This window comes from Sphaerodactylus townsendi, linkage group LG03 (assembly GCF_021028975.2).
Source record: "Sphaerodactylus townsendi isolate TG3544 linkage group LG03, MPM_Stown_v2.3, whole genome shotgun sequence".
NCBI lineage: Eukaryota > Metazoa > Chordata > Lepidosauria > Squamata > Sphaerodactylidae > Sphaerodactylus > Sphaerodactylus townsendi.
The window spans coordinates 139,487,695-139,501,280 of record NC_059427.1 but is presented as its reverse complement, the minus strand read 5'-3'; the positions used below and the strand labels follow the sequence as shown (position 1 = coordinate 139,501,280).

General features: G+C 45.4%; 1 protein-coding gene across 1 annotated transcript; it reads left to right on the top strand.

Moving 5' to 3' along the window:
• Positions 1–11,866: 11,866 nt before the first annotated feature.
• Positions 11,867–13,350, top strand: TMDD1 (transmembrane and death domain 1). Its single transcript, XM_048487435.1, has one exon. The coding sequence runs from the start codon at positions 12,472–12,474 to the stop codon at positions 13,348–13,350; it is 879 nt and encodes a 292-aa protein (XP_048343392.1). The 5' UTR covers positions 11,867–12,471.
• The last annotated feature ends 236 nt before the right edge of the window (positions 13,351–13,586 follow it).

Below are 13,586 nucleotides of genomic sequence, written 5' to 3'. Positions count from 1 at the left end.
ATCTAAGCACAGAGGCATTACAGGTAGCCTGAACCACTGGGTGCCCCCATCTTTTTATTTACATGATTTCTACAAGACAGTGCTGTGATGGCAAATGGTAATGAGAGAAGGAATATCAGCTTCTTTCACAGAGTACCTGCATCTTAAGGATGGTGGGAGTAGAACAAATCCAGGTGAATTGTTTTTGTTTAAAAAAGGTCTGTTGTTCCTTAAAATGGATGGTGTCACCTCCATCCTGGTTCACACGAGCAGAAGAGTTAGGTGGGAATGAGGTTGTACATTGCAGAGGTATGGAAAGGACTGTACCATCATCAGACTGCAGGCCTGGAATGGCTCCCCTATATTAAAAATCCTCTGCAACAGAAAATAAACAAAAACAGAGAGCAGCATCTTTCTCCCTACAGCGCTAATCTTACATTGTTATGGTCTCTGTATGTGTATGTTTGTATAAAGTTCTGTCAAGTTGCAGCTGACTCATGCCAACCCCAGCAAGGGCATTTCAAGGCAAGTGAGAACAGAGGTGGTTTGCCATCACCTTCCTCTTCAGAGTCTTCCTTAGAGGCCTCCCTTCCAAGGACTGACCCTACCTTAGCAGCTGAGATCTGACAAGATCAGGCTATATATACCATGCTGCCTTCTCTCCTTCGCATAGTCATTAAAAAGAAATATTCAAAGATGGACTGTTTGCAGTCTTAAGTGGTGCAGTCTATACTACTCTTTCACTATTGTAGCACTTCCTGCTCACCTAATTCACTGGCACATGCATACCAGACTGAGTTGTTGGCATCAGTGCAAAGTGTGCAACTGGCGTTTGCTCCTCACCTGTCTCTACAGGTGAAACTTGGTCTATGTTAGTAGGTGTCCCTGTTCTTTGTATTCAGGGGCTCTGAAAGAAGGCTGGGGAAAGGAGCCTTCCTCCTCACTGGCATGATGGCTGGTTCCCCCTCCCTCCCTCCCTCCCTCCCCCCGATACACATACATGGTGCACTTAGTCTCGTACAATATGGAGGATAAGAGGGAGCAGGAAAGCAGCTCTTGAGTTCATGCAGGATCGGGTTGCATAGGAGAAGTGCTCTAGTCCAAGACTGTCTTGTCGACACAAATCAAGGAAAAGGATTTATTTTTGCTGCAAATGAGAAACAGTGATGGGGAAATGAATTTAGGGAATCTGGAATGAATCTTTAGAAGTGGAAGTGCTGTTGGAACTAATTTAAGAGGGAGAGGTAGAAAGATGCTGGTGTTTGGGGTTCAGATTCCACTTCTCCCGACTACTCAGTTTCTGGCCTGTGAAGACAATAGTGTTGCTCTGTTGCTTGACCTCAGTATTTGAATATTCAGGTACACTGTCTCTGAACATGGATGTTCCATTGGGCTGTCTTGGATGATGGCAGAGGCCTTCCATGGGATGGAGGAGGTAGAAAGCAGTGGCATGGAGGAAGAGTAGTTCAGGAAGACAGTGAGACTCAGCACTCCCTCCTTTGGGAGGGAACCAGCTGCTACTGGAAGGATGTGTATTTGTATAATGCTCATTACGAAGGGGGGAGATCAGGCTGCTTCCACATTTTGAGCATATGTGTGTTGCTAAGCAAGCATTACTGTATGCTTTTGGGGCCAACAGCTTCAGCTTCACTGCTCTGGATTTCTGGTCCAGTTTGGTGGCTCCACCTAGGAAGTTGTACAGTGGAACACTCTCAGAAATAACCTCATTCTTCACAGCAAATACTTTTCATCCTTCTGTTAAATAATAAGTGGCCATATCTTTGTGTGTGTCTCTCTCTGCGCCATTTCAAGAAGCCTACGGTTATTTCAAAGTCCACATTTCTTTGGAAGGTATGGAAGAACATACTTTTGAATTTAGTTGTTACGTCTACTTTCTGTTGTGTGGAGTTAGTATCTACCTCATTTATTTTTGTGTTCTACATGTTTACTACAAGTTAGCTTAAAAACAAGCACTTCAATGCCTGTTACAGCATACTCACATCACGAAGTCTGAAGGTGCTTCCTACCAATAACTGGTAGCATTCTTAGCTGTGTGGCTGTTGCTTAACAGTGCATTTTATTTTAAGAGGGCTACCAGAACTAGTTCCTTCGAACGTGCTCAAAACTATAGTGGGGAATATAGAGTCGCTACCAACTATTCCATGCACCAGCTACAGAAAGCTGTCCCAAAGAAAGCCATTGTCTTGCCTCACCTTTTAAAATTCCACCAGTGTAAGGAATTTAATGGGGACATATTTGGGAGTTTATTATGAGGGTCATCGTGCCCAAATTTGCAGTAAGTTAGCACACAGTCACATGTAGCCAACTCTGGGCCTTTCCCCACTTTCGTCCTTCCCCTCTATGCCGCGCGCTGCTCTCAGCGCGCAGCATCCCAGGCGCGCGCCCGGCCGTCCCCACGACCCCGCGCTCTGCGCGGGGCCATCAAAAGGCGCCGTTGAGAAGAGCGCCTGGGATGCTGCGCGCTGAGGGGTGTGACAGCAGCAGCTTCGGGGCGGCTGCGCTGTCTCCGCCCCTCTCAGTGGGGAGTGCCGAGGGACCCCGCGCTACTTTCCTCGAGTAGCGCGGGGCTTAAGGGAAGTGGGGAAAGGCCCACTGATTTAAAGAACAAACAAAAATCCCTCTGTTTATTAAGACATACTTTTTAAATGATGTGGATCAGTTACATTTAGGCTGCATGTTCCAGGGAACTCTAGGGTCCTTCCATGTTTACCAGGAACTCCTCAGTAAGGTGAGTTTTCTTGGGAAAGTTCTGCACGAATGAGAACTCTATGTTAGCTGACTGTTTGGCTCACCGAATTCCCAAGAATCTTCTATGCATTGGGGCAGGGTATAAACAGACACAGCAATATTGTGGTCTTCTGAAATACTTCCCTGAAGGGGCAAAATGAAAGCATGATTGGAAATAAAGCTAATGATCACCACATTGCTAGCATACTGCTGTGTCCATATGGTCATCCAAGCCCAACTGTTGCATGGGATTTAATAATTTTGAACACTAAAGGTCCGGTAATGCTGGTAGCATCCAGTTTTCAAGAGATTGTAGCTGTGGATACAGTCTCTTGATACCATGCTGGTACCTTCACTGGAAATTCTAAAAGGTGTCAAAGATACACACCACAGGAAGATGGCTCCTCTCTTTTTATCCCCTCCAAAAAGTGGTACTGGATTTTTTGAAGACCTTTTTTTTAAAAAAAATAGTTTTTGACTTTGTACATCCTCTGTAACCATTTCTACCTCATTTTGCAACATATTGTACATGAAAGTATTTAATTCATGTCTTATTAATGTCTGAAAAAATGCGTTTGAACTGTAATGGTCTACCTCAGAAAATACTGTATTTTAAAAAGAAAAGTATTACACAGTATTAAAGAGATTACATGGAATGATAAGCTGCTGGATAAGTTTTGTTTTCAGTCTTACCAAAAAGTCATGAGTCTTTGTGATTTCAATGATGATTCTGACAAGCATTCTCAGGGATCTGACGTACAAATCAGTAAAGCACTGCAAACTTCTACGCAGGATATAGCTGGTGAAGGAAGGAATTTTTCATATTTGAGACGAAGATATGTGGTTCAATCTGTTCTTTGACATCAGTTGTTGGAATAATTCTTGTAAAATATGCTTGTAGAGAACCATGCATTCTTTGTTCTGTAGTCTTTATCAAAAAGCAAACCAAATAAAAGAATTTTCAGGGCATTCCAGATGTTAATGAAGCTATGAGGGTTTACAAAGTTCTACACATTACAAAAACTGGGTTGCCAAGAGATCAGATCATGAGAAGGAACATGCCATCCTGCTTGTTCTCTGTGCTAGCTGAAGAATACAAACATTATGCTATCAACAATGATGCTCACCGCAATTATATATACTTCCAATGGTGTTAGCCACATGGCCAATACCCCTGCAACTGCAATGGAGGCTGTTGTCTCTGTGTGTACAAAATGTGTGTACAAGATTTTTCTGTCCAGAGTGAAGCTGGAATGCAAATGATCCCCCTGTGCAGTGTGCTAATTGGCTGGTGCTTGTGCTAACCCAAACGTATCCACTTACAGCCCCAGGTTAACTCGTTTTCATTTTTCTAAAACAGCAAAGGACAGACACCTACATTCATGAGTATGTTTTCATGCTTCCAAGCAGTTGACCTGTGTGAAGCATGAGGGGAGGAGCAAACAAACAAACAAAAAACATGGAGCCAGCATTTGATTCATTAGCATGTACGTCTCCCATGCCAATTACAACACGAGGAAGAAGCCATACATACATTGGTGGAGACTCCTTCTTTGGAGGTTTTTAAACAGAGGCTGGATAGCCGTCAGGAGTGCTTTGATTGTGTGTTCCTGCATTGCCGGGGGTTGGACTCGATGGCCCTTGGGGTCTCTTCCAACTCTATGATTCTATTTATTTAAAACACTGATTTCCCACTTTCCCCCAATCAGAAATAACTGAAAAGCTACTAAAACAGTTCTGTATTTCTTTCTGAACCTCCACAGCAAGGTAACCCTCCTCACTCCCTTTGATAGTCCGCTCCACAAGGAGGAGAAATAACACGAAGCACAGGCTTTGTGTGTACGGCCCAGGCAGGAGGGATAGGGAGAAAAAACATAACTGTTCATAGAAAGTGCACAGATTCCTTTGGGGAGAGGTGTTCTTCAGATATGTGGATCCCAGAATGTCAAGGGTTTTATGCTAATTTTAAAGAAAACACGGTCCAAGCATATAGTCATGCCATGCACATTTTCAGAAGCCATGCCTACATCAGCACCATTTTCCTGCCTCTGGCAGCCACTGGTTTCCTGATAGTACCATATGAGAGCAGAAGTGGCATAGTGGTTAAGAGCAGGTGCATTCTAATCTGGAGGAACCGGGTTTGATTCCCTGCTCTGCCACTTGAGCTGTGGAGGCTTATCTGGGGAATTCAGATAAGCTGCTTCCCCAAAACTAGGTCTTAGGTTTAATGCTAATAATCGAGCCCAGTGGCCCAGGCCAGCCTAGATGTGTGTGTGGGGAGGGGGGACTCTGTGCATGCCCACAGAGAGGGCTCTGAGTGCCACCTCTGGCACCTGTGCCATAGGTTCGCCACCACTGCTCTAGCCTCTTTGAGACTCCTTAAAAAACATTGGTCTAGCTAGCACCACAGGAAGGAAGTTTTGCAGCAAAGGGCTGCCTTTGCTGGGCACAGAAAGAAAGGTATTTGGATTAAAGCAAAGGCTCCTGTAGTCTGGCCTCCACAGCAGGTTGCTCTGGCATATCTTATATACAGTGCATAAATGGTGGGATGTGTCTCCTACTCTTTGAGGGCATTCAGTGGGAAGCCAACATATGCAGTTTGGTGATGGAAGAATAACCACATTAATCTGGTGCAACTCCTATGGCACCATAAAGGCTATCATTTATTCTAGAAAGAGCCTTCATGAGATACAATTCACAAATAACAGTGAATACTGGAAGGTGTGTATTGTGCACACCTGATATTTTTTCACGAGTGCACTGAATATTTCTTATGTTTCTTCTGAATGCACTTAATCTGTGATTTAAACCCAACCTTTATCTAGGTATTGGTCCTTGGCTTCATTTGTAAAGTGAACCATGCTGGCTCTTTCTTTCAAACATGTACACACATACATGTAGGACGTACGTACATTCCCTGTAACATGGAAATGGGTACAGTGGCTCACTACTGAGTGTGCAACAATGCTGACTTCTGTTCATACATCCCATTTAACTCTTCTACCCCCTCTAGTGTGGAGCATTTGGGGGAGGGGAGTAAAACTTGGCAAAATCCTAATAACAGGGAAAGATGCCTTAGGACAAAATGTCGTGAGCCATCTGAATCAGTGTGGCAGGATAAGCCACCCCCCTGACCCTGAGACCCACACCGGAAACACTCCCTAAAAGGTGAAGCAGAATCTCCTCCCAGAAGGGACCCATCACACACAGTACAACTCCTCAATATAGGAGGCATCAATATGGGTAGGCCCTCTTCCACACCCACCACAGGTTGCAGAGCTGGGTTGAAGCAGTGGGCCTGGACCTGTTCTTGCCTGATAGGCGGGACACAAAAGTACATGTATGCTTGCAAATGCTCATCTGGAGTCCCATGGAGAAGGGCCAACTGGCAAGGATGCAGCAGCAAAGGGGTGGGTAGGAAGGGGTTAAGCATCTGCCACCCTGAAAATGCTTCTGCTTTTCTGAACATTGCTCTCTCCTGAAGCTGCAAGCGTCAAGGGTTAAATGCCTATTTTTGTTCAGATGTTGTTTGGACTTACTATAGAAGAGGAGGGAAAGGAAGAACAGACGAGATAGAGCCCTACTACCCTCTGGTGGCAGGTTTCCAGATATGAAGGGGAAATCTCTCCTTGTTTGCAAAGCCTCTGTAGGTTCTTTTTTCACTCCTAAGGAAACTTTCTCAGGCTGGAATCCCATAAATAAGAGCAGGGAGCTTGTGAGGCTCTGGGTCCAACTCAATATTACAGGAAAAGCTGTAGCTCTATAAGAGATTACAGGCAGCAGGGTGCCAGACACTCCATCCCTGACATGTCATAAGAACATAAGAACAAGCCAGCTGGATCAGACCAGAGTCCATCTAGTCCAGCTCTCTGCTACTCGCAGTGGTCCACCAGGTGCCTTTGGGAGCTCACATGCAGGAGGTGAAAGCAATGGCCTTCTGCGGCTGTTGCTCCCGATCACCTGGTCTGCTAAGGCATTTGCAATCTCAGATCAAAGAGGATCAAGATTGGTAGCCATAAATCGACTTCTCCTCCATAAATCTGTCCAAGTCCCTTTTAAAACTAAACATGTCCAGCATGTTTTTAAACATGTCCAGCATGTTTTTGATAAGTTGTCTGTTCAGTGAGGTGTCATAACCCAGAAGCAGGGTCGTCAACCTCCAAGCGTAGTTCTCCTGGGATTATAATTGATCTGCAGACCACGGAGATCGTTTTCGCTGAAGAAAATGACAACTTTGGAAGGCTGATTTTATGACATGACATCCCCGCTGACCTCCCTTCCCAAAAATCACACTCCCCAAGATCTGCCCCCAACTCTCCAGGACCCCCCCCCCCCACTTCTTGGAGTTGGCAACAAGAAGGTTTAACTTCGCTGGTACGTCATGATCTATGTATGTCATGACACCCTTCCCAAACATCACACTCCCCAGGTTCTGCCCCCACATTTCCAGGAATTCCCACCCCCACCACTCACAGAATTGGCAACAAGAAGGTTTAACTTTGCTAGGGCCTATGTACGTCATGATCTACTAGAGAACAAGGGGACAACCTCAACTGCAATTCAGATATAATCCAAAACCTCACTGCAATTCAATTAAACAGCTTTTTCTTCCTTTGGTCCCGCTGTGGCCCCCTTTTGCACTTTGGATTCCATGAATGAAATTAAAGGAGAAAACTAGGCCCTTGGTGGGCCTCTCTTCTCAAAAAGTGGATTATTTGTTTTCATTCCACAGCAAGGCAGCAACTTTATAAAAGGAGGGTGTGTGTGTGTGTGTGTTCATTCCTTCCTAAGGAAGAACAATGAGACCACTGTGTATTTCTAATGGGGCTTTCTGTAGGATTTACAGGAAGGTGTAAAGTGGACCTGCAGCTAAAAGAAGGACGTTTTCTGCATAGCAGCCTCTTAACCAACAATTGTCAAGGGCATGCTTAGGAAGTAGCAAGAAACCTGAACCGCAAATTTCAGAACTTTAAGGAGAGTTCTGCTCTGTGCTCTTGTTAGTCATCTGATCTTCCAGTCTTCTGTGACTATGGCTGAACAACAAAATCAACAGATATAAGAATATCAAAGCCCAAGCAACAACATATACCTGCATGCATCCCCCTCCAAAAAAAAACCCCTCAGGAAAAATAACCTGCGGCTAGTTTAGGCTGGGGGTGGGGGTGGGGGCAGGAAAAATAACCTGTGGCTAGTTTGGGGGGGGGGGGGGGGAAGGCTTTCCCTTGCACTGTAGTCTCAATCCAAATCAGACCTGTTTGGAAAATTAGATCCCAGCAGCTGTCATCTGACTGAGTGGAATCAGGTGAGTTAGGGAACCCCAATCTAGAAGAAGAAGAAGAGTTTGGATTTATACCCCCTTTTCTCTCCTGAAGGAGACTCAAAGGGGCTTACAATCTCCTTGCCCTTCTCCCCCAACAAACACCCTGTGAGGTGGGTGGAGCTGAGAGAGCTCCAGAGGTCACCCAACTGGTGTGTGTTGGAGTGCACAGGCTAATCTAGTTCCCCAGATAAGCCTCCACAGCTCAAGTGGCAAAGCAGGGAATCAAACCTAGTTCTCTGGATTAGAGTGCACCTGCTCTTAACCACTACGCCACTGCTGCTTGCATAGTGTTGCCTGCTGATAATACAGAGTCCGTGCTGGGCAGTCACTGTACAAGTAGGGTAAGTTTCTTTAACTGCAGGCAGGCCATATGTATTAATTTCAGTGAATAACGGGCTTCTGAATCTGGATCAGCTCTTAAACTAGACAGTGAAAGAAAACCTTTTCTATAAATATATACAGCAAAGGTGCCCCATAGGATTCCCAGCCTCCAGGTGGCAATTGGAATTCTGCTGGAATTAGGGTCTCCACACAACAGACGTCAGTTCCCTTGGAGAAAATGGCTGCTGGGGGGGGGGGGGTGTGTGGACGCTATGGCATTGAGGTCCCTCCCCAAAACCTGGCCTCCCCAGGCTCCACCCCCAAATCTCTAGGAATTTCCCAACCCACTGTTAGCAAGCCCTGTGCCTTCTAGGTGGGGGAGCAGCCTCTTTTTTTTTAACTTCAGATCATGTGTGTTTATTCCCCCATTTCTGACCTGCTCACTTGTTCTACAAACTATGGCTTTAAATAAACCTAGGTACTAGATATGAGTTTGAAGGCACACATCCTTGTACTATAAAAGGTGGCAGAGACTGACCCAGGTTTGATGCCAGCCTAATCTACTTCACAGGATTGCTCTAAAGAGAAACTAGAGGAGGAGGAGGAGTTTGGATTTATATCCCCCCTTTCTCTCCTGCAGGAGACTCAAAGGGGCTTACAATTTCCTTGCCCTTCCCCCCTCACAACAAACACCCTGTGAGGTGGGGCTGAGAGAGCTCCGAGAAGCTGTGACTAGCCCAAGGTCACCCAGCTGGCGTGTGTGGGAGTGTACAGGCTAATCTGAATTCCCCAGACAAGCCTCCACAGCTCAGGCGGCAGAGCTGGGAAGCAAACCCGGTTCCTCCAGATTAGATACACGAGCTCTTAACCTCCTACGCCACTGCTGCTCTCTTGTGAATGATGTAAGCTACTTTGTCCCTGTTGGGAAGAAAAGGTGGAGTATAAATGAAGTAAATAAACAAATATTCCATTAATTGGTTATTAAAAACAACCAACTGTTCTCAAAATGCAGTGTTTTCTGCAATTACTCTTGAATATACTTAAAGGAGGTATTTAAAACTTACTGATAATCTTGTCCCTGTGCTGAAATCAGAAGTGGCAGATAGATGAACTCACCCAACCAGATTGGTTGGAATGTAATGCTTACTTGGGGAGTCAATGCACGTGAAATACAGGCTCACATTCCTGCTCAGCCATGTTTTTACTGTAGGGATATGGGCAGGGTTGCCAACTCTGGCCTAGGGAATTCTGAAGATTTGGGAACAGTACTGGTGGGTGGGGAGAATTGGGAAAGGATTTCACTGAGAACGTGTGGTAAACTACAAAGTATGCACTCTGAAGCTGCCATTTTCTTCAGTGGAATCGATATCTGTAGTCTGAAAGCCACTTGTAAGTCCAGGAAAACTCCAGGACCCAGCTGAAGGATTGGCAACATGCACCCTACCTCATAGAATGGGTAAACCATGTAGGGCCACCCTGAGCATTTTGAAAGAATTTTCACAAAATTTACTTGGAAGTGTACTGCCACCTACAGACAAAGAGACTCAAAACACAATTCCATAGCCACCAGACGGATGAGCAATCCATGAGTAGATCTTTTGGGGGGCGGGGTGGGGGTGGGGTGGAATCTTGTGTTAAACCAGCCTCTCTTCGCATCATCTTGCTCCCTGCTTTTTCCAGCCTGTCTGTTATCAATATAGATGCACACTGCCTGCATCCAATGAAATTAGCCATATGCCATTAAAGGTTATCTGTAGCTGTATTTATCAATGAAGTGAGGTCCGTTAAGTTTCTAGGTACCACTAAACTCCTGTTTTGTTAATACAGTGCTTAAAAGGAGCAGCAGTGGAGTGGTGGTTAAGAGCAGGTGCATTCTAATCTGGAGGAACCTGGTTTGATTCCCCGCTCTGCCGCTTGAGCTGTGGAGGCGTATCTGGGGAATTCAGATTAGCCTGTGCACTCCAACATATGCCAGCTGGGTGACCCTGGGCTACTCACAGTTCTTCTGAGCTCTCTCAGCCCCACTTACCTCACAGGGTGTTTGTTGTGAGGGGGGAAGGGCAAGGAGACTGTAAGCCCCTTTGAGCCTCCTACAGGAGAGAAGGCGGGGGGGGGGGGGATATAAATCCAAACTCTTCTTCTTCTTCTATTTTAAATGGCATCTAAACATTAAATACAGGTTCTGATTTCTGTCTGAGTGCTGGGACCAGTAATTAGGGAAGCTGCTTTTTCTGCCAAAAATGATAAGAATAATTTTCTTGTTCCATTTGTGCACAGCTGGAGATAAATAAATACTTAGGAGTCTATGCATGCTTCTTTATATGTCCTGTTTCTGTAAGTAGGGAGAAAGAAAGCAGAACCCCAGACATTGCCTATGACATCAGACATTCAGGGGGTTTTCAGTTCTACAGGAAATGTTCTAGAGCTTTCTGAGGCAGACATACTTTGCTCCAGGAGTTGGTCAGTACTCATCACTCATTTCAGATTCCTTAAATGTGTAGCCTCCACTCTGTAATGAATCTTGTATAAGCACTGATGGAAGAGGTGAAAGATCTAGCTTGTTTCCATTTCATTACTTGTGTTAATGAACAGGATAATAGCAGTACACACAGGATGTCAAATTAATCACCTTCAGATGACCAAAAAAATTACCGGCCCATATGCAGTTCATCCTATAAAGCAGGGGTGCAGAGGCGTAGCTCCAAGAGGACGGGGAGGGGGGGCGCGACACACTGGGTGCGTGCCCCTGTGGGGGTGTGGTGAGGGTGTTCCGGCTGCGGGTTGGGGCATTCCTGGGCAGGGCAGAGTATGCACCAGTGTACCGGGCGTTTCCCCCACTTGCTACGCCTGTGCAGGGGTGTTCAGCTTTGGCTCTCCAGATGTTCATGGACTACAATTCCCATCAGCCCCTGCCAGCATTATGCACACAGATTATCTGTTTATTGCATAAAGTAAAGTTGACCTGACCAGGTGTAGAATCAGGCAGCATACATAATGAATTTCCATTCTTCAGTACACTTGTGTTGTAGAAATAAGAGAGGCTACTATTTCTAATATCCCCTGTACCTTTCTAGGCCTAAGGGAAAACCATGCCCACTGTATATAGATTGATGGTCTGGATCAGAGGTGGGATCCAGCAGGTTCTCACCAGTTCCCGAGAGTGGGTTACTAATTATTTGTGTGTGCCGAGAGGGGGTTACTAATTGGGTCCGCTTTTCCATCTCCACGCCCTCGCCTCCCCGAGAGGCATTACTGCCTTTGAACGTGAAGGTTCCATATAGCAATTGCGACTAATAATGTAACTCCCTGAACTGGGTTAATCCCTTCCAGGTACTGCAATTCATTGATTCTCAGCCTTTCGTACCTTTTATCTCACCAGTCTCTATCAAAGAACCTGTGTGTTTCACCATTGCTGTGTTCAGATTTGTGAGTTGGGGCATTTTCTATAATGTGATGATGATTTAGAAATGACCTGGTGCAAAAAAAATTTTGGGGGTCGTGGTGGGGTAGCTGCCCATGTGGGGGGGGGGGCATCCAACTCAGGTTTTGCCCAGGGCTGAGCCTAGGTATGCCTTTGCCCCCTTTGTTGAGGGGTGCTCGCGAGGGAACCTGTTACTAAAATTTTTGGATCCCACCACTGGTCTGGATTAATATTTCCCCCCTTCATTTGTCTTGTTAGTCTTAAATAAATTTTCTCAACAAATTAGGATCTGACAAGCATAGTAGAAAAAAGTGTGAGGAAATTATGATTACCTTTCTGGAGCATAACTCACAAAACCAGAGCAAATTCTAAATCTGTCTTCCTATACTGAATCTTGAATAACATAGATTTGATTTTATAGATAAGAATAAGAAATAAGGTATGTGAAGTTTGTGTGTGTGTGTGTGTGTGTGTTACAATTTACATTGTTACACAAGAGGTTAAATAAAATTAATATTCAGGGCTGAATTCTGGCTCAAATGAAGCCCTGATGAAGGGGCCAGAATCCTGTGCCACACAGAGAAGAGTTACAGAAAATATATTGATATAAAGATTACACACGTACACCTTCAGTTTCCCTTCCTGTTTTAGTGCTCTTTTTCTGTCCTCATAGGCCTGCACAATGGTGACTCCAGCAGGCGTTCTTCTCTTTGTGCTGACAGTGCCTGCCTCTTGTGATGATACAGTAGCTGACGACATTGGGCTACACATGATGGGGCGTATATCAGAACTTCTGTCTCCAGAAGAATGCCAGGCCTTCTATGTTCAGATCACTGGCCCTGATCAGGATGTGGAAGAAGAGCTGAACAGGCTCTTGGAGAGTAAGAACCCCATCCGTACCCGACGGCGGCGAGACATCACCAGCGTCAAGGAGTGCAAAGAGACCCTGAGCCAGTGGCTACAAACAGAAGGAGACACCATGTACTGGGACCGTTTGTCTCGAGCTATCCAGCAAATTGGGCGCTCTGATGTTTCAAAGGAGCTGGGCAAGAACCTCAATCAGGACAAGAACCTGGAGATCAAGAAGAACGTGGAGGACTATCACAAGACAGTCAAACATCTCACCTCCTCTTTGCTCTTGGAAGAGACAGAAGAGAAAGGTGAACAGGGCCGGCTGCGGAGAGACAGAGGCTGGTCCCAGAATCAAGTCAAGGCAACGGCATGGGAAGATTTGGAACTTATCATTGAGAAAAAGCCGCTGAAGCCATACAACCGGAGTCTCTTTGGATGGATCATCCCACTGACTACTGGCGTTGCTGCAGGATTTCTAACCTCCTTCATTGTAGTGGTTCTATTTTTCTATACTTTTTTCTGGATCTTGAACCAAGGAAACCTGGACCACACTCAGCCCAGCTATGACTCCCTGCGTAAGCTGAATTTACCTTCATCCAGATGCGGTGGTATCTATTATACATACCAGTGGCTTGATAAAAAGGGGGAAGCGGATAGTGAGACAGAGGAAGAGGAGGATAGTTTGGTAAAAGAGATAAAGCAGCTGTAATCCTTACCATAGCCTGTCTCTGCTGGTCAAAGGTGCTAATAAAACCCACCCACTGATGAAACCAATCAGAAGCTTGACTTTGTTTTGTGATATATTTGTTGAAGCTTTGGTTTGCCTTGGTGGGATACAAATAATTTAACAACTGGTTGTTTTCAAGCACCATTTTAACAACCGGTTCTGCCAAAATGGTGCGAACCTGCTGAATCCCACCAATTTCCATATTGGGTTAGGTCCCA